The sequence below is a fragment of the Rhinichthys klamathensis genome, unplaced genomic scaffold (genome assembly GCF_029890125.1).
Source record: "Rhinichthys klamathensis goyatoka isolate OS25496 unplaced genomic scaffold, OSU_Roscu_1.1 h1tg000657l_1, whole genome shotgun sequence".
Classification (NCBI taxonomy): Eukaryota; Metazoa; Chordata; class Actinopteri; order Cypriniformes; family Leuciscidae; genus Rhinichthys; species Rhinichthys klamathensis.
The window spans coordinates 469,105-491,050 of record NW_026607100.1 but is presented as its reverse complement, the minus strand read 5'-3'; the positions used below and the strand labels follow the sequence as shown (position 1 = coordinate 491,050).

The 21,946-nt window shown below is 37.6% G+C and overlaps 1 protein-coding gene across 2 annotated transcripts in view; it reads right to left on the bottom strand.

The window, feature by feature from the left end:
* dscamb (Down syndrome cell adhesion molecule b) overlaps window positions 1–21,946 on the bottom strand; it is a 173,110-nt gene that overhangs the window by 12,682 nt on the left and 138,482 nt on the right. For both annotated transcript variants that reach the window (XM_056241621.1, XM_056241622.1), the window contains exons 12-26: window positions 17,197–17,393; window positions 15,410–15,506; window positions 15,162–15,290; window positions 14,142–14,309; window positions 13,943–14,013; window positions 11,450–11,690; window positions 9,880–10,026; window positions 6,805–6,960; window positions 5,460–5,593; window positions 3,879–4,032; window positions 2,961–3,078; window positions 2,516–2,679; window positions 1,891–1,989; window positions 1,490–1,678; window positions 77–367 (exon numbers count right to left, since the gene is read on the bottom strand). In XM_056241621.1, the coding sequence (XP_056097596.1) occupies window positions 77–367; window positions 1,490–1,678; window positions 1,891–1,989; window positions 2,516–2,679; window positions 2,961–3,078; window positions 3,879–4,032; window positions 5,460–5,593; window positions 6,805–6,960; window positions 9,880–10,026; window positions 11,450–11,690; window positions 13,943–14,013; window positions 14,142–14,309; window positions 15,162–15,290; window positions 15,410–15,506; window positions 17,197–17,393 (2,355 nt within the window). The remainder of the gene's footprint in view (window positions 1–76; window positions 368–1,489; window positions 1,679–1,890; window positions 1,990–2,515; window positions 2,680–2,960; window positions 3,079–3,878; window positions 4,033–5,459; window positions 5,594–6,804; window positions 6,961–9,879; window positions 10,027–11,449; window positions 11,691–13,942; window positions 14,014–14,141; window positions 14,310–15,161; window positions 15,291–15,409; window positions 15,507–17,196; window positions 17,394–21,946) is intronic.

Genomic DNA, 21,946 nt, shown 5'->3' with positions numbered 1-21,946 from the left:
AGCATAAACCAGCAGAAAATACTTTAAGCAACTGCTTCCGAACACTGAATTGAGTAGTCGCTGATCTAGTACTCACTGCCATCCACGTTTAAAGTTGCGAAAAGCACCCTCTTCTCTGCTGTCCCTGCGCTGTTGCCCACTCTCATCTGGAGCTCGTACCAGGTGGCCTCCTGTAGGTCGTACAGAATGTGGCTCTTGGTGAGGGAATCCCGCTTTACCATGGTCCATTTCATAGTGTCCACGGGCCGATATTCCAGTGTGAAGGAGTCGATCGGACAGCCACCGTTGTTCCAGCCAATGAGGTTGAGCTCCACACGGGTAGAGTTGATACTTGAGAAAAGCTCATGGTCTTTGGCGAACTGTGGCTCTGATAATGTGGAGAAGAAAGAGATTTTGTAATTCTCAAGTTAGAGAAAACTGTCAAACTTCGAGGAATTAAAATATAATTAAATCTATGGCCTTTTCATTTAGCAGGGAGTTTCATCTGAAGTTACTTCTACTGATTAACAATCCCTTGAAACCAAAATAAATAGTCCCTTTGGACTTTGTCTCTCTGCTCATAGAGATCAATATATATTATAAAGCTCGTATTGAGCAAAATTTGGGCTTGTAAATGTTCTTGTTGAACAGAATGGATGTTTGTGATTTAATGTAATTGTAAGTTTAATTCGGGCCTGTGCTCGTGCTGAGCGAGCGGTGTTTTGCTGTTTTGAGACTGAAAAATAAAATCCCAAACGAGAGAATCTTGTCTGTTGTTATTCGGTTTTAACATCAGACACAGACTTCGCCAGACGTTATGCTGCTATTGCCTGTGGATTTGATAATCATTTGATAACTAGCGTGTATAAACCTTAATGAAACAATCTAATATCTATTTAAAAGGAACTGCATCATATGAGTCGACTCAATGTCCACTATAATTTTGGACACATCTACAAATGGCTATCCCTTCAAATAATGCAATATAAATGGGCATAGGGGGATTAGCTTTGGATAGCTTTGACGCCTATGCCTATGTTTTGACGTGTATGCTAGTTAATAAACCGAAAGCAGATTAAGTAAACACATTGCAGGAACACAGATCAAAAGTATTGATACAATCATCTCCTGCTCAGGGGTGTGTATACATTTTTGTCTTCTAAAATGCAATCCAGAATGATAATGAATACATTAGGAATTAGGAAGTAGCAAACCATGGCTTTGTTCGGAATAGCATATTAATATACTAAACTTATTATTTCACATTATTATTATTATTGTGTTCTTAAATTTTGCCATTTGCCATTCATAAAAAAGGATTAACCTTCAGCATGGTCTCCCAACTTGTTTAAATAGTATGTATGTGAACACTAATGAAAAACATTCTAAACTGTTGGTTGAATCAGCATTCAGTTACGATTCAGTTTGGTTACGTTCAGTTCTCAGTCACGTACTTTAGCCACTAGAGTTTGCCATAATTAACTAGGACGTAAATTACACAGATTTGTACCTTTCCCGTGGGTTTTAGCCTCAATGATTTCACTGATGCGTCCAGGACCAACTGCATTCTGTGCAGTTAGAGTAAATTTGTACCAAGTGCCACACTTCAGATTCTCAAGACGGTAAGACCGCTCACTGGGGCTGATGGAGAAACTGCCCCACTCTTCACTGTTATCCTCAGAGTACTGCAGAATGTAGCCTGAACAGAGAAACACCACACCACCTTATGCTCAGTACTTGTGTTCATTTTGACAGATAAACCCCAAATGCCAAACGTTATTCACTGTTACGTGCACTGTAAATTGATACAAAGCCCCTACTGTACTATGCAATGTTGACCTTTAAGGTCATCAAAATATTACACATTAATGTGGATGAAAATATGGGATACAAATATCAGTGCAGCCCAACCTCTGATGGAGCTCCCTCCATTGTCTCCAGGAATCCAGAACAGCGTGATGGAGGTGGTCGTGGTTTTGGTCACTGTGAGGCGTGGTTGGTCCGGAGGTACTGGAATATTTTGAGAGTAAACACACAAAAAATAGTGTCATTTGTCAGCCACTAAAAGCGCATTTACCACTGTTCGCCAAATGTCTGTGGGAGAAAATCATTCAGTACAATAGAAATTTAAAGGATTTTCACATGCAGATTTCATGCAAGCGTTGCCCAACAGAAAGCTGCTTGGTTTGAAAGTGACTTCTGTAAGAGCTGTGCTCATACATCACGACACTATTGACAATTTACCTTTTTGCGCACAAAATTTCGCTGTGACCCTCACTATTTATTGGCTACATAATTTTTTCCCCTTTTTTTTACAGATTTGTTTTCACATTGTACAACAATACTGAGTGTGAATCATGTGGTTTGGTGTTCCTAGTTAAATCTGTTAGTAGCATTTTTTTTTTTTTTTGCATTGACTTGCTACTTTCTAACAAAAAAACACTAAAATCGCAATGCACAAACTGTGTAAATACTTCAATACACAAAAAAAGCTGTCTCTGCAGAGTATATTCTGATTATTTGATCACAAACACACCTTGGACCTGAAGATTTAGCATGATCTCATCTGAACCCCAGTTATTGCTGGCAACACATCTGTAGTACCCAGAATCCTCTGCTTTGATGGTACGAATAACAAAGCTGCCATTGCTGTGAGCGCTGCGACGACCATCGATTGAAACTGGAGCAGGTGTACCATTACTGCAGGAAAACATCAGTTTCATAGCAAATAAAAAGCAAATAAGCAAGAATGAATTCATTCTGGTGTTTCATGCATGATTTGTAAAAATGAATTTACAAATAAAAGTTATATTTCCCCCAAAATCTTTAGAATACTTTATAATAAAAAAGACACATTTTGACAAGATTAACTAAATGACTTCTTCTTAAGCAAGTGCAAGAGTGTTTTGTCTGGCTAAAACAAAGGCTGGAGTTGAATAATTTCCATGTTTAAATGTTAAGAACTTATAAATCAAACATACTTTCCCTTCAGCCACTTGATGGTTGGAGGAGGGTCTCCGACTGCTTTGCATGGAAGGACAATGTCCCTCATCCAAGGGGTGGTCACTGTGCCACTGAACGTCAGGATTCGAGCAGGGGCTTGAGAAACAAACAATGCCGTGTCATTTTGCTCCTGCTATTGGTACAACAGAGTTCTGCAGGGATGATGTATTACCCAGATACGAGTTTTAGTACTTCCAGTGCCATCGTCCTGAAGTGAATGTTTTTTTTAATGGGTTTTTGGCTAATTGCCTGAAATAAGGTAATAAGGTTAACACAGACTCAAGAGTTTCTTTTAATTCTATGACATAGAATACATCAGTAATACCCTTTGCTAAAGCTTTTATTTGTCTTGAACAAGTGGCTAAATGGGATTATCGAGTTTGTTGGGGAAATGAAACATCATTACACTGAACATGAAAAGACATTACTCATTAGTCCACTTTCACAGCCTCATTGAGTTTATAATCACAATCTTGCAAAATATTCTAACTAAAACTTTCAGGGAAAACACAGACTGGAAACCGTGTCAAGTTAGCTTAATGGTGGTGACATTAAAGTCACGTGACCGTGGTGCAGCTCATTTATAGCCTAAGTTTAGCTTTTTGCTTCTGGCAATTGTTTTTAGGCTTCAAAATTCACAGAAGTTGTGTTCATTTTTGATGATTATCATGATGAACAAAACATGTACGATTCATAAGCTTTTGTTGGTCAAAGAGCTTTTTTGTTGTTGTTGCAATAATCCAAAAGCCAATGGAAAAATCCTATTGGGTTTTTGTTGAGGGAATCAGGGTGATGCAAACTTACAACAATACGTCATCCCTGTAGAACTCTATATGGCTGCATTTGTATAAAGTTGTGAAGAGGGTGATTGATTGCCATGTGCCAGTCTTCCGTACCTTTAGCTTGGGGCTCTACGGTGATAATCTCGCTGGTATTCCCACGACCCGCCGCAGTGACCGCCACAACCCAGATGCTGTACTGCCAGTTCTGGTTCAGGTTGGTCAAACGACGGAAGTAAACATCAGGAGCAGCCTCAAACTCACTGATCACCTGTAATGGCACCCGATGAAAAGCTTTCATGAGAATAACAACAAACAAAAATACACTCTTTCATTGTTTTTACATTTAGGACATTGGTGTCCAATCCCACTCCTGAGTTCTGCTCCAACAAATCTGCCTGCAAGTTTCTAGTGCTTCTAAAGACCTTGATTACCTGGTTCTGGCGACAGCGGGTTTCACATTGCACGGCTTTACAATAGGAAGAATTGCAGACAACTCTGTCTGGTCTGTAAACTACGTTTCACACTTAAACCCCTGTGAGAAGTGATAAGGAAATAACGCAAGATCACGCGTGAGACTGAAATTGTTATTAAAAATGGTAGCCCGCAAGAAGCTTGTGATACAAATTGTCTGTGTCACTGATTTGCAGTGAACAAGGAGAAAAAGAAAAAAAAAGATTACGGAGGAGGAAATGGTTGGGGAGACGAGGGGGAACAAGGATCGTGTGTTCTGCAAAGAGACTTGGAGGTAAATAAATAAATTTGCAATGTGCTACTGTTGCGGCTGGTCAAGCAAATGTTTGTGCTTTGTTTCTGTTTGATATAAGTTTAAATATTTTTATTAAAATAGCGATATTCTAGTCTTTAACTCCTCCCCGAACTTCCCGTTGCCCTGTATCTTGCTCTCTCATTGGCTGTAGGTCATCGCCGAAGTAATTTTCAGTCAGAACACATTTCACACAACAGGATTTTGACACCTGAAAAAAGCCAATCAAGGTCTCAGGATTACAAGAAAGCTACAGACTGGGTTGGAGCTAAACTCTGCAGGACATTGGACCTTGAGGGCCAGACTTGCCCAGCCTTGGCTAACAGATATACACTGCCTACTATTTAAAAAAAAAAGGAAACAGTATATATTAAGCAATAAACATTCAAGCTGAATTTGCAAGTAGGTCATTCAGGTGTCCTATACCTATATATACTTTCGTAGGTGGCAAAACCGCTCGTTAAGTCTGATATCACAAGTCACTATTTCCGGTAGATGGTATATACACCGTGAGTTTATAAAAGCTTACCTTAAATATGTAATATAAATAAATAGTGCTCAATAATGGCTTTTCAAGTAGTATTCTCTTTTGAAACGAGTGGAGGCTTGGACCTGGAATTACTTAACAAGCGGATATAGTATATCCAAAGTAAGAGTGTTCTCTTACTTCAATGTTTCTAGAGGCACCTCAGCACTACACATTTTCGATCTCTACCTAATCAAACACTCCAGAATAAATTAATCAGCTCATTAGTAGACTCCCAAGACCAAAAATAGATGGGTCAGATAAGGGAAACTTAATGTATGCTTTTGGGAGTGCCTCCAGGAACATGATTTGAATTCGGGGAATAAAATACTGTTTGGTAAATCATGATATTTGGATATACTGTTTGGGGTGCGCAGAGTCACACAGAGCCACAGCTTACGCTCACCGTGGGGTAAGGGTTGGAGCAGAAGACGGTGTATTTCCGGATGATCCCGTTGAGCTTGAATGGAGGCAGCCAGGAAACAAACACCACCGAGCTTGTGGAAGCAGCTGCCTTAACTCCAGCCGGAGGGCCAGGAACTGGTTTTAGCAAGAGAAATAACATCATTCACTGAGAAGAAGCACTTGAAAAGACACCTGGTATGCTACAAAGCAAGAGACCTACAGCTTCTAACTGCATGTAAAGGTGAGGTTTCTACATGGTTTTTCCAATCACCCCTATCATGTGGATTGGTTTTGCCTTTGGGTTGAGATGTCTGTGCAATGAAGTCAACCTACAAATGGCTTACTTAAGGCAGTTGTCATGATCCCGTGTTCCCCTGGTCTTGTGTGGACTATTTCCTGTTCTGCGCCATGTTTTGTTGTCCTTTGTTTTCTAGTTGATTCGTTCTTTGATTGTAAGGGGTTGTTGAGTCCATTGCAGAAGAAATCAATGAGAGCAAAGTCTGGGAGGTCAGTGAAATTAGCAATGTCCAGAAAGTCTTGGCTGTGGTCCAGGAGTGAGAGAGTTCCTTGGTGAATGCGGACTAGGGTGACTGCTGGATCCATATTGGCGAAGTCTTCTGTTATGGACTCAACAACCCCTTACAATCAAAGAACTAATCAACGAGAAAACCTACAAAGGACAACAAAACATAAAAGTCCACACAAGACCAGGGGAACACAGGCTGGGATCATGGCAGAGGTATCGCACTAGTTGACTCGAAATAGCTTAATGTTAGTCAGAGCTGTTGCTCCTAATGAAGGTTTGTGCTGAAATCTCTTCTGTCTGAGTTCTGTTTCACTTTTCAATCAAGAATGGAAGAGTGGTGACAAACTAAACTACTGCCTTTGACAATTCCCAGTCACTGATTGGCAAAATAACAGCTAGAGCACAAAATAGATAACTGTAATATATATTGAAATAGCATGCAATTTGTGCAGTGAATTTGATGTGGGATGTGTATTCGTTTTACCAGGATATGTTGTAAAAAGCATATGTCCAACTTAAGTGAGACAAAAAGTGTTAAGTGCAGAAAACCCCTTGCTGGGTATAGTCACCACGGATAACAACTGCCATTTGCAACATGTGCTTTGCGTTTGGATCAATGACTGAACAATCATTTCAAACCTGGCAGATGTTGTCGAAAGGGACTTGAAGATGTTGAAATTAAGTTTCGATTGAAGATTGGCAATAAGAACATCACCCTTTTTTTATTGTTTCTCTAGATTAAACTGAAAACGGGAAGTATGCTTAACTTAGTAAAAAATTGTAAAAGAATGCAAGTGTGTGCAATTGGAGGGAGTCTCACCGTCCTCTTTGGTGCGTGTGTAGATCTGCTCGCTACGAACGCCGTCTCCGGCTCGAGTGAAGGCCAGGACCTGGATACTGTAGTTGGTGTATTTCTCCAGCCGTTCCAACTCTAGTGAAGGCTTGGTGGTTGTGATGTTCCTGATCTCTCCCAGCTCTGCAACACAGACACACACGAACTGTTAACTGATCTGAGGAGGTCTCTTTAATAAATCAATTGTTTTTCTACATCGAACGGCAATTAAATGGAGATCAAATGAAGACGTACAGGTGTATGCTTACAGTAAATGGCCTGCTTCTCAATTCCCCCCTGAGGAACCACCCATAACCTCACTTGGATCTCTTTTTCAAGGACACAAGTGAGTTTCAATGACCTCAATAGTGTCTCAAACTGTGCTCAGACTTACCAAGATAGTCTGCCATTAAACTTCAAAGATTTCAAAATGAAACGTTTCTCATCAGATTGAAAGAAAGAAAGAAAGAAAGAAAGAAAGAAAGAAAGAAAGAAAGAAAGAAAGAAAGAAAGAAAGAAAGAAAGAAAGAAAGAAAGAAAGAAAGAAAGAAAGAAAGAAAGAAGGAAAGAAAGAAGGAAAGAACCCCACTATATGCTAAATTCATTCAGTCAAATTGTATGCATTCAAAACCAACACAAATTAAACCTCCTAACAAAATGTCTATATTTTGGCATGTGCCATATATCATGTCAGGGTTATATTACAATTTTATACATTTATTAAGTTAACTCTCATCATCATCATCATCATTTGCACTGGACAATTTATTGCATTTTGTATGGTCATAGGTCACTGTGTCCTCTACAATCCTACAACACACAACACATTTACAGACTGCAGCTTGTGCCAAACTCCCTTTTGATTTTTACCCTTGCATCAATATCTTATTGTAGTTAAATTATTAATGGCTCTGCAGTGCAGCCTGGAAAACGGCCACTGCTCTTTCTGCTGCGTGCTCTCTCATACTGACATTCATCATGCTTTCAAAAGATCACATAAGTGTTAAGAAGGTCACATTTTCTGAAGCCAAAACCTAATATTTGATCTAGAGTTTATCTTAAAAAAAGCTCCCTTTGTCTAAGCAACCGGTTGACATCAGGCCGAAGTCTGATCAAATAATGAATCAAAAATAGATCACATTATTAAAATCACATTATTATCACTTTGCATTATTATTATAGATTTTGGCAAGAGATTCTCAACCTTTGAGTCCCCCATTGTCCACAACAATATTCGAAGGCCCTTTAAAACCAAGGCTCGGAATAACTAGAAAAAATTATATTCATTATAAAAATCGTGTTTGATTTAAATTTTCTGTAAGATTTTATTAATTTACATGAATTTCCCAGGTCTATAAACTTTTAAAAATTTTTACTAACTCATACAGGTTTTCCAAGACAGTGGGAAAACTAGTTAGTCAAAGAAAACAATATTGTCTGGATGAATTCAAATAAGAAATATCTTGATTTAATGAATTAATGCTTGTTTCATTTTATTTTAAATCATTTTATTTTGCTGAACTCCCAATAGTGAGTCCCGGCTCCTAGGTCATCCAGGTATTCCATGTATACAGTGAACTTGCATACTGTCCATAGTATTCAGTGCATACTGCATAAACAATATGAGTGGTATGTTTTATGCATATAGCCACATTCTTCCCAGCAAGCAATAGCTGTCATTTCACAGTCTAGGTTAACTATAGATATAGTCATGCTATGAGTAACCCACTTCTAGCCAAAATAACATTTGAATTTGGTTGTTTTTGCCAAATAACTTGTGAGATCTATGATATTCCATCATGTAAGCAAAGGTAGTGATTACAGGGTGTTTGGTTTCATTTCTTTGACATGTTATCTAATTGATGATTAGTCTATTCTTGGGCGATGCATTACATTTTTCACTGACAGCCCAAATTTGGCCTTTTTTTAGCATAGACGTCTAGGCTGTGTTTGGACGGCTATAAGACGTCTTTTAAATGCAAAATTGCTTGCTGGGTTGGGAATGGTAGTAAACCTCCATCCAGTAAGTAAATCACTTTAGATAAAAGCATCTGCTAAATGAGCGATTGTAAATCTAAATGTAGCCAATCTGTCCATTAAGTATATGTCGTACTTCTGCCCTCTGTTCCTTCACTTCCTGTCCCCAGTACAACAAAGCCACCATGCCCTCTGGTGGTCTGAGGTATAAATGCAATTGAATTGAAATTGTGTCCATTATGTATTTTCATTAAGTCATTAAACAGAGTATCCACCTTATTGTGCAATGGGAAATAAGCTATTTTCTGTGAATGTGCAAGATTTCCGATTCATTATCCGCTATATTTAAATAACTAGAAGAATAGCAAAGTGCCGTAAAAGGTAAAACTACCAAAAAAGTGTTTATGATTATGGTTATAACTTATAATGTGATCAAAAATAAAGTAAAACATATTGAGTAATATCGTGAAATAGTATTTCAATTTAAAAGAAATGTTTTCAGTTTAAATATAATTTATTCCTGTGACCAAAACGAAATTTTCATAATCATTACTCCAGTCTTCAGTGTCACATGATCCTTCAGAAATTATTATAATATGCTGATTTAGTGCTCAATTATTATTGGTGCTAAATTAATAATGGTTGTTATTGTTATTATCATATATATTTTTGTGGAATTCCCCCCCCCCCCCCCCAGGATTCTTTGATGAATAGGACGTCTATTTTACTAGAAATATGAATCGTTTGTAACATTATGAATGTCTTTACAGTCACTTTGGTCAATTTAAGGAATCCTTGCTGAATAAAATAGTTATTTGCATTTTTTTTAAACTTACTTACCCCAAACTTTTAAATGGTAGCGAATCACAGTTTAAGCAGCAAAAATTGTTTTCAATGTTGGACCAAATCATGATATTAGAATGATATCTAAAGGATCATCCTCCAGTTGGCCAAAACACCAAGGCCTCTGCAATCTAAAACAATCAAAACTAAAAATGCCCTTTATCCAAGAACACACCTGAAGAACTGGGGGTTGACATCTGTGAGCTACATAATTATGCATAAATGTATGAAAGTGTGGCTGACCTCCATCAGGTAGATTGGCCCAGTAGATGACACGGTATCCCAGCAGCATGCCGTTGAGCGCTTCTTTGGGGAGAGCAGACCAGGACAGGGAGATGGTCTCGGGAGTGGTGGCTGTTGTCACAACGTTCTCAGGGGGGCGACTGGGCACTGTGGTGGGTCAACAGAACAGATTGTGTTAAGGCCCTGATATACTTCAATCGAAAGTGCGAAGAACGAACTGGTGTGATGTCATTTTGAACAAACGTAAGCTTTTTCTGCAAAAAGAAAACAAACTTTGGAAAGGTTCGCTCTGGCTGGTAAACACCGTATGCTGATTTCATGTGCTATGGGAAATTCACAACTTCCCACTTCTGAAGTCATGATTACAAACTCTTTGCATTCAAGTGCTTTGTAGTTGGAAAGAACAGGGATCATGAAGGACACTAGGTTTATTCTGGTAACACTTTATTTTGAGGGTCCCTTTTGAACATTCTACTACTATAAGTAACTTTGCAACTACATGTTATCTAACTCTCAGATATAACAGAGTATACCCCAATAAGAAGGGTTATAAGATTATAATGAAAGCTCAAAATTAAAAGTTGCTGTTTTTAAAAAAACTTCAATGGTCATTTGGGGACTCCCATGTCAAAATCCAGCTGTCAGTCACTGATCCCAAAAAGTGCACATAGTAAAAGGTGTGTCATTACAGTCAGGAGATTGAAATATTGTAGTCAATAGTGATATCATGCACTTTCAACAATGGGTGAAAGAGAATTCATTCAACCAAAGTCAAGGGCCAAGTGCCCAACTAAAAGGCACATAAGTAAACACTAATCACCATAATGGTGACCTCAAACAGACTTCAACAACTTTTAACACATACGCAACTTTTGTTGTGGTCTTGCTGGGATCATACCAGCACCCAAAAGACAACATATGCTGGTCCACCAGCACACCAGCATCCCAAGCTGGTCCCAATATGCAAAACATACCTTGTATTTTTCAGCAGGGAACTCTTAATTGTGATGCTCCTCCAACAGACACTCTACTGACTAGTATTTGTCCATGTCCAATTTTTAACAAGGAAACTCATATTTATGATAATTCGGATAGCACGTGAAACTGTCATTGGTCCGTGGCGATGACATAATAGGTAGGTGTGGCTCTGGGGCTCCGCCTTTTTTGATGTGGAAATCTTCTTGGTACATCTCTTCCGTAATCACCACAGACCAATGGTAGTTCAAAGGTGTTTACCAGCCAGTGCAAACTTTTCCAGAATGTTTCGAACTCCCGAAACAAACTCCAAACGAACTTCGTTTTGGCCTGATTTTGTTTGAAATTACGTCACAACTTTTGCTTGAAGTAAATCAAGTGAAAAACAAAAAAGAACTTCGATGAGACTATATCGCTTATATATGTATGTGAAATACTGTATCCTACAGATAAAATTGGAAGATAAGTGAGATAATAACTATTATAAATAATAGCGTCAATTAATTAATCTTCAATGTAAGTCAATGGGATTTTTTTCCCACCGCAACGCAAAGTATGTAAATTCAACAAAGGTAATGATCACAAAATGACTAACCATCCTCTAGCGTGGTGATGGTGATTTCCTCTGAGGTGGGACCCATTCCTGCCCGATTGGCCGCTTGCACCCGCACCTCATACTGGGTGTACTTCTTCAGGTTATCCAGAGTGAGGGTTTCGATGTCCCCCGTGGTGTCTACATTGATGGTGTTGTACTGGGGACTGCCCCCTGTCCCAAACTCCCGATAACACACTTGGTAACTTCGGATCAATCCATTCTGCAAGTGTTTAAGGGGGGGCTGAAAGAAACAACAGAATAGATATTGCAATATCAGAAAGACTGTAAATATGACTGCATTCCAATTCTCTAAACGAAGTACTTCTCTGGTGACGGGAAAGTGCATAAGTTTGAGAATGTAAAAACTGTATGGCAGTATAAGCATGAAATTGTGTTTCGATATTAGGAAAATTCCCTACCTAAAACATCAACTTTTAGATTAGTTTAACAAACTGCTGTGGCGGCTTCAACATCACATTCCTCCACAGTTTATCTATCCTCTTTTCATTCACCATTTTATTAAAGCAGCACTAAGTAGGAATTCCGTTTTTGTCAAACAGCGACCCCTAGAGTCTCTGTGGAGTACTTGTACTGTCGTGAATAGCACTCACGCAGAGATGGCTCGCACTCACGGCCGGATCCCCTCCCCCTATACACCGGTACCTGTTCAGTAGGATGGACGCTGTAACGAGTGGAAATAAGGTATGGCCCCTTTAAGAGCTGCGCGCGCCCTGTTTAACTGTCGGCAGTCTGTATTGAATGTGCGCCTCGAACACCACATGTATACGGCGCCGGGTTATTTCTGTTTGATGCTCATTTTATCAGAATTTTATCAGATCTGTTTTTTGCCATAAAGCAATTTGTTACCTCGCGAGACCTGATATCACACGATACTTCCTAACACGGAGGCCGGCGGCCCAAAGTTGCAAGGGTGGTTTTGCGGCTCACAGGCACTAGGGGGGGTGCGAGACGACCACCATTCAACACGAAATCAGTAATATAAACATTACAATGACTCCAAAGCTGTTCGGTTAAGGTAAAAAAATTGACTTAGTTCACCTTTAACAGAAACTCTCAATTGTAGTGTAAGGGGTTGTGATGCAGAGGCAGTGTAAAGGAGGAGGAGATGGACCACTCATAGAAAAATGAAAAGGAGAAAAAGTAACTGTTGTAAGTCTTAAATAGTGAAAAGAGACAGTCTTCTGATATTTTTACTCTAGAACTATTTAAAGGGACTTTTCTGGGTTCAGATCAGATGGAATAATGTTAATGGTTAAATTTGTTAAAACGTTTTTGTTCCCCCGAGAAACTTGCGTTTGATCACAAAACTTTTGTGATGGAAATAATATATATCATCCATCTCAATTTTTTTTCCGTATACCGTATACGTATTTGGACGTAGACCCGGTGGCAAGGGCGTAGGTTTGGGGTTGTGAACCGTTTAGCATGCTCCCTCATGAGATTTATTTATTCGTTTATTTATTTAATAATACATAATATCTGTCATTACAGAATACATTTTGGGGAAAACCAATTGTTTTGTCAATAATTATCCTCTTGATTCTAACTTGTACTCAGCCTTAAAAGTAAAATAGCTCTTGTAATTGTTTAACTATAGCATTTGTAACAATAAGGACATAATTACAGGTAAGATCATTGATGGCTCCTCATTACCAATGTTACATTTTTTCTTTCTTTTTTTTTTTTCTATAGCATTTGTAATGAAAAATAGCAGCCTACACATTCAAAAACTGCGCCACAATTGTAATATAAATCATTAGTGAAAAATCTATTCCATTAACAGATAATCTATAATAAATTCTACAAGTTAGTCAAAATTTACCACAATAAATACAATAGAATTTGATCAATTCTAGTAAAGGTGGTCATGAGTATTTTAAAAAGCTTTCTAATTAATGTTGGTGCAGGATGATGTGTTCTCCTCTTTTCAGTGTGTGTGGCTGTGTTTTAGATCGTGTGTGGCTGTGTTTTAGATGTTGCGTTAGTAACGGTTCGCGCAAATCTTATCACACTTTTCGAGGCTGGATGTAAGGTCACTATTTATTCACCCTCAAGTTGTTCCAAACCTGTACGAGTTTCTTTCTTCTGCTGAACAAAACAAGAAAATATTTTGAAGAATGTTGGTAACCAAACAGTTGATGGACCCCATTGACTTCCATAGTATATTTTTCCATCATGGGCCCCATCCAAGTGAATTGGGCCCGTCAACTGTTTGATTATACCCACATTCTTCAAAATATCTTCTTTTGTGTTTAGAAAGAAAGAAACTCATACAGGTTTAGAACGACATGGTGAGCAAATGATGACAGAATTTCCATTTATGGGTGAACTATCCCTTTAAACCCCAAAAATTCCTGTACAATGTACTATGATGTAGCCATAGCCAGCTCAAATTGTAATTCTGCACACTATTCATGCGGGATAGCATGCAAATTCGTTCTCTGCCATGGGTGAGTAGTTCCTCAGTAGTACCTTCCACGTGACTTTGATGCCTTGGGATGAGATCGCTTCCAGCTGCACTTCTTGAGGAGGGCCATCAGGTGCTGGATCGATCACATGCAGGTCAGACAGAGGAAATGATGCACTGAGCCACTAGGTGGCGCCACAGATAACACAATTTCTGAAAGTACAGCGTACTGTAGAAAGCCTCTGAGGGTGTAGGAATACTCACGGGCTTCATCTGTGGTGATGGTCAGCTCGTTGCTTGGTCGGCTCTCTCCGATCTGGTTTTTGGCAAACATGCGTATGTTGTAGGTGGAGGCGGGGTGGAGTTCAATGATGGTGGCCTGATTCAGCTGAGGGGAGACGTCTTTGGTCATTTGAGATGCGGCCCATGAAGCTTAAAGGAAAAGGAGAAAAACAGAAGTGTGTGATAATGCGATAAACCACAAGAGGCTATGATACAGTCATTTCACCACCGTTTAAAGGGTGTAGCAAAACCAAAAAGACAATCAAAAAAAGAATAATTACGTTTATTAATAATGACAATAACAATTAGCTATACTTCCATGTGTATACTTCTTAAGTGATTAGTTCATTAGCCTAACTGTAGGCTATTTATAGTTGCCAAGCAACATAATGATCAAAGATCGTTCTATGAATGATTGGCACATAGAATTCAGCCAATGTGAATCCAGACTAGTAACTCAATCCAGTCTAAGATGCTGATTGGTCAATACCACATTCTAGTAGTGCTGAAACACACACACACACACACACACACACACACACACACACTATGGCGATGGCGCTCCTCTATATATATATATATAGTGTGTGTGTGTATATATATTTGACTGTATATATGGTTTGACTGTGTGTGTGTGTGTATGTATATATATATATATATATATATATGACTGTATATATGGTTTGACTGTGTGTGTGTGTGTGTGTGTGTATATATATATTTGACTGTATATATGGTTTGACTGTGTGTGTGTATATATATATATATATATATATATATATATATATTTGACTGTATATATGGTTTGACTGTGTGTGTGTGTGTGTGTGTGTATATATATATATATATATATATATTTGACTGTATATATGGTCTGACTGTGTGTGTGTGTGTGTATATATATATATATATTTGACTGTATATATGATTTGACTGTATATATGGTTTGACTGTATATATGACTGTATATATGAATACTGTATATATGAATAAATCTCCTACCGGATTTGTTTTTATAGTTGATGTCATATCCTGTTATAGGGCTGTTTCCATCAAAGCCCATTGTCCAGCGAAGCGCGATGGTTCGGTCCTTCACTTCTCTGATCTCGACCTCAGGAGGGTCAGGACGATCTTCGGGGAAATGTGGGAAGACAAAAGGACAATAATTAACACTTTGTCTTTAAAAAACAACTAGAATATAATTTAGACTACTAGAATATGATTTAACAACAACGAAGCAGAAACTTCACCTTGCACTATCAACTGAATGATTCCTTTATCTTCGCCGTAAGAGTTGATAGCGATGCAAGAGAAAAAGCCAGAATCTTCTCGGACAGTGTGTAAGATCTGTGAAGACACAAATTATGATTTAAAAGAGATATCATCTTTTGACTGGAACATAAAGGCGTTTTAGTAAATGCTATAGGAGTTTTGCTGTTCGATTTTACATTCCTGTCGTTCATGTTTCATCATTTGCTTGATTGACAAAACATGCTTGATTTCATTATAAATTTCCTAGAAATCTTTTGTGCAATGTTAAAGAAAACAATTGCACAGATCTGCAAACATTTCCAATAATACTTACTGGAACCATCAAGAGCTCATTTAAATGTTTGCAGAGCCTCTTTGTAATACAAGGTATATTTTTCTTCCAGGGTCATTTCTTTTTATATTACAGGTCCTCCTAACGGATTGGTTGATTCATTTATTAAATATTTGTGGTCTTCAAAATATATTGCCATTTTGAAATAAATAACCATCAGCACAGTTGACTTTAAGGGTTCTGATCATTAGATTTGATTTTGTATCAAGGACAAAAATATTAGTGTTTTCCCCCTCCTTTTTATGTAGTAAGGGCAAAACGATCAAAACACATCCTAACACCAGGGGCAAACAGGGCCATTATTTGACTGGACTGCCAAAAGGTAAGACATTATTATTATTTTTTTATAATTGTGATTCAAAATAAGTGTATTTATTTCTGAGGTAATCACATAAAGCAAAACAATTTTTTTTATGTATATATATATCTTTTTTTCTGACCAAAATATATTTGAAATATATGCTATATATATATGTTGCAACAGTGAACTCAATGAAATATATTTTTGAAATTGAAAATGTATTTGCATATACCAAAATATATCATATACCAAGAAAATACATTTCCAATCTTACACTTGTCTTAGGCTAAATGCAGATGGGGAATGCTTGAGATCAAAACTAGATTTATAATAATTTAATAATGTTTAATTTTTTATATATTGTAATAGTGTATTTTTTATGTAAAGTATGTTCCTTGCTGAGTTTTTTATTAAAAGTTAATGTTCACATGTGTTATGGACAACAAATAAGGTTTATCTTCAAATGTGACATGTGAATGTATTTTCTTGGATTGAAATATATGAAGGGCAAATTATATTTGAATACCGGTATGCTTTAAAAAAAATATATATATATATATATATTTATATTTTCAAAAATATAAAAAGAAATGGCCAAAAATATATATTGGTAGAAATTATATTTGCATAAACATATTTTGAAACATATTTTACATTCACATTTTACATAGCAAATACATTTTTGGCCATTTTTGTATATATTTAAAAATATACATTTTTGCTAAATGGGATAATTTAATGACTTTGTTGAATCAAATGACATATTAATTAAAAAAACGTAGATTTTAATTGATTATTGTTGCATACTGCATATGTTTCACCTACTTCATACAAAGTATACACCATTTAAATCGTAGCGTGCAGGAAGTGGACATTTCCAAAAGTGTGACATTTTTTACCTTGTATTTTTGTCTTATTGAATATAACTTGTAAATACGCCACATTAGAGTTGCAAGCGCAAGTTTTATGTTGAAAATAAGCACAAATATTGTGTGGTTATTTGTGAAAGTGCAGGATGATTTTTGACAGGAAATGATGTCGCTCACTGACAGCAAGTCCAGGGCAAAGCTGAATATGTCTCCTGGAAATGAGGCGTGTGATTGCGTTCTCAGTTCGGATGGCCCTTCGCTCACCTGCAGGGTGGATATGACCTCGTCGCCCACTTCCTTCACCGTAACCACATAGCGGCTCATGTCTGGGTTGATGATGTGAGATTCCTTCTCCCAGCGAACCTTGATGGGCTTTTCACCGTGAGCAGTGCAGCTCATCTCAGTCATGTGACCCTGCTCCGCTCGTGTGGTGTTGGGGTACGATGTGATCATAGCAGGAACTGAAGAGGACGACACACAGATTGACATTAGACATCAAATCTTATTGAACATCAGTGACGACACAGACACAGCACTTACTTTCACATAGCACAGAAATATACAAATCCTTCATAAAACATGTTTCACAATCATTGTGAATCGCACAAATCCTGTCGAGAACATATTTTAGGCTGAATTATATTTTGCATAAGACATTTTGCTTAAGATTTCTCAATTCTCATTGCATAATTATCATTACCATCGTGTGAAAATAAGTCAATTATAGCAATATTATAATACACACTGAGAAATCCATGAACAAAATAAGATTTAGGTAGGATTTTAAACTATTTAAAAGAAAGAAGAAATATTTGCAAAAGTCGCTATTTCGCTATCAATGATTGTGGGATTCCATTAAAGCACAAATGACATTGGAGTAACATGGATCATCATGTTTAACACAAACTTCTGGACCCCATGCCTGGTCAAAATTAGGACATAACAAATAATTTAATATTCTTACATTCATGTATGTTGTATAAATTCAACGTAACACTAAAATTGTAATACCATCCATATTTTTAATATATATTTATTTAAAATAAGGACTGTAGTACAGTAATGACATAATCATTTGAATCGAATCATTACTGAAAATAATGAGAATTACACAAATCTGTTTGAATACTTTAAAAATAATAAACAAATTATGAATTATATATATTTTTTTCTCACATAATGGGAAAAATGCTTAAATGCCATGAAAGCATGTCACAATTTCACAAAACAAAACATCTTTATAGTCCTAAAACAGTTTCTGTGTTTTTTGTTTGTGTTTTTGGGCTGAAATGTGACTTGGACATGTTCTTAAAGGGATACTCCACTTTTTTTGGAAATAGGCTCATTTTACAACTCCCCCAGAGTTAAACTGTTGAGTTTTACCGTTTTTGAATCCATTCAGCCGATCTCCGGTTCTGGCGGTACCACTATTAGCATAGCTTAGCATACATCATTGAAGTGGACAAGACCATTAGCATTTCAAAAAAAAAAATGACCAAAGAGTTTCGATATTTTTCCTATTTAAAACTTGACTCTTCTGTAGTTACATCGTGCACTAAGACCGACGGAAAATGTAAAGTTGCGATTTTCTAGGCTGATATGGCTAGGAACTATACTCTCATTCCTGCGTAATAATCAAGAACCTTTACTGCCGTACCATGAGAGCAGCAGGCGTAATGATATGACGCAGCGCCTGAAAATAGTTCCGTTGTGTTGACGGAAGGAGCCTATTTTCAGGCGCTGCGTCATATCATTACGCCTGCTGCTCTCATGGTACGGCAGTAAAGGTTCTTGATTATTACGCAGGAATGAGAATATAGTTCCTAGCCATATCAGCCTAGAAAATCGCAACTTTACATTTTCCGTCGGTCTTAGTGCACGATGTAACTACAGAAGAGTCAAGTTTTAAATAGGAAAAATATCGAAACTCTTTGGTCATTTTTTTTTTTAAAATGCTAATGGTCTTGTCCACTTCAATGATGTATGCTAAGCTATGCTAAAAGTGGTACCGCCAGAACCGGAGATCGGCTGAATGGATTCAAAAACGGTAAAACTCAACAGTTTAACTCTGGGGGAGTTGTAAAAAGAGCCTACTTCCAAAAAAAGTGGAGTATCCCTTTAACAGGCTTTGTGAAATTCAGTCAAAAATGGCCTTCTTTGACTAAACGTTTAGCTTATAGCCGGCACATCTCATGATGAGCAAATCAGAAGACCTTCAGCACAGACACCTGTAGTGACACTGAAGTCTATGCACAGGTTATAACACATGGCCACCTCATCATGTGCGCATCTCATATGGGTTGAACAACATGCAAACATCTGGATTACACACACTCTCAAAATAAATGTCCCGACCCATCATAACCAACTAAGTTGGTCTAAATTCATCATTGGTATACCTTGGCACAGCTCCATAAGTGTCTTTCCTCAAAAGTAGTTTTATTTTCAATCGGGCAGTGATCGGATCACCTCATATAAAGTAAATGAGCTGAAAGCAAACTTGTTCACTGTCGAGTTCACACTGCAAAGAGCCAGTCTCACCCCCTGTCTGAAACCCTGTTACCCCGGAGCGGTGTGAGGGATCCGTCTCTCTTTCTGGCAGCCATGGCTATGATTAAAAGATGAGCACACTTCGATTATTCATATAGATCCTTCTGCTAGTTTCGCTCAGCAATACCGTGATTAAAACCCACCCAACAAACATGTGCAAGAGTTGGGCCCTATATGGTGAATACCATAGTATCAATTGCTAGAGATTTGTGCAGAGCCGTTTAGAGGGGGAATCAGAACCTCTTCATGTTAGTTGTAAAAATGTGAAAATGTCCCAAAACGTGCCCCTCAAACCAGCAATGACGTGGAAGACCTTGTTATAAAGGGGAGTAACGCCTTGGACATTCGGCCCAGCCCAAACATTCAGCTGTCCAAGGACAGGCTGCCGAACACACACGCAGTCTCTGGGAGGAGTGTGTGAGCTGGTGGGGTTTAGTGTGCTGTGAAGTGGCAGAAGTTGACATGATGGAGAGTGTCAGAGTCAGGCCTGTGAATGTTTAACTCTCATCTCTTATTCACTCGCAAGCTCCGCCATCCCAGAGAACGCTGATTTATTTTGCATGACAACCATGAATGTTAAGTGCGACACATTAAAAAATGAAAATATCCCTCCGCCTTCTCTAAATGTTATTGCTGTTTAGCGGAGGAGGCTTTTCCCTGAAGATCTGACGCGAGTCTGAGGTCTGCACAGACCGCCCATTTTACCAAAGCATAGAAGTATATTTGAAGAGTTCAGATGCAAAAGCCTCTAAAAGCCATCTGAAATTTTCTTCTAAAATGATCATTTTTATCAAGCTCGTATATTTAAGTTCAATAATTTCACTTGAATGTCAAGAAAAATTACCCATTAATTGTCATTTAAGTGAAATTACTGAATTTAAATATACGAGCTTGATAAAAAATGATCATTTTAGAAGAAAATTTCAGATGGCATTTAGAGGCTTTTGCATCTGAACTCTTCATATCCCATTCATTTCTCTACAGAAATTTATAATAATTCTTCAATAAAGAGTTTTAAGTCTTGAAACACACCCACCAAGATGAATTACAACCTTTGATTCAAAATATTACAAATACTAATACGCCAGCAAGTTTTACTCGCTTTAAGTAAATCATGCACAGAATGTAATCATTTGTAATCAATCGTTTTATTAAATAGTGTGCACAATAGAATTAATAAGTCGTGGGAATTAATTCTTAATTACTAAAACAACTAAAACATGGGAACGAATTAGTAAATCATGGCCGCAATTTACTAAAATAAGAGAACGAATTCTTAATTCATGGACAACATATTTATATATTTGTCATATGTGGGGCTCCGTACATAGTGGACTGCCACTGCGAGTTCTGTTTCCATGGCAACACTACCCATAATCCCAAAGAGAGATCCACCGATCGGCAAAAGGCAGACCAGGAACTCCACCATTAAACATGTGTAACGTTTCGGTGTGGTGAGCAACACACACAAACGAGGAGTACTAAAGTCTTTAAACGCAATAAAAGACTTTAAAAAAACGCAACTTTGAGGAGACCAAGTGAAACATGATTATGTATTTCTGCTCAGCTAGCGACACTGGACATCAACCTCGCGGCATACGCTAATACCGTTTCATAAACGGCTTTCTATGCACAACAGGTCTATCTCTTCTGCTTGCCTCTGGCTCGCTGGGAGTCGACCACAAACATTCACTCCAAGGCCTTTTATTCAGGGAGGAGCAGTTGACACTGCTGGAATTATTATTATTTTTTTCATTTTGTGGTCGGTTATTCTGTAACGTGTCGGTGTAGCAATAAGCAACACGCCAGAACGACACTGTAAAAAATGTTACTGCTATTTAATAAAAAAAATTATGGGAACAATATTACACATCATATTTTTGAGTAGTTAAGGCTTGATTTCTTTCATGGAATCTACCTGAATAAATCATGTAAAATCCCCTTAATTATTTAGTCTATGATACAATGAATTTAATATTTTTAGTGAAATATGCTTTTATACGCTCAAAAGTGTGTGAATTCGAGTGAATGGAAATAACCTGTTTATATTTGACTGAGTTATATTGCATTATTAAAAGACTGTATGTCACTAGCACAGCACATAACCAAACTTGTTACTGCATTAGTATTATAACTGCATAAGTTTTTACTCAACAAACACGGCAACATGCTTCAGAATATCATGCAGTTATTCACACCCTTACTATAATGCACAATGGTAACGATCAAAACTTCAACATAATAGAAACTCTTTCAAATGTCAAACATAACTGAACATTAAACATTAACAGATGTTTCCCCTTACTCAAAAACACATAAAATAACACTTCATTTCAATATTTCCTCTCCATTACCAGCCATGTGCAAAGCATGCTGGGAACTAACAATGGTGTCTCTAAATAAAACCGCATAATTGAGCTAATTCTCTTAAAATAAACCGGTAGCCCTTTTTCCTTCATTTTAT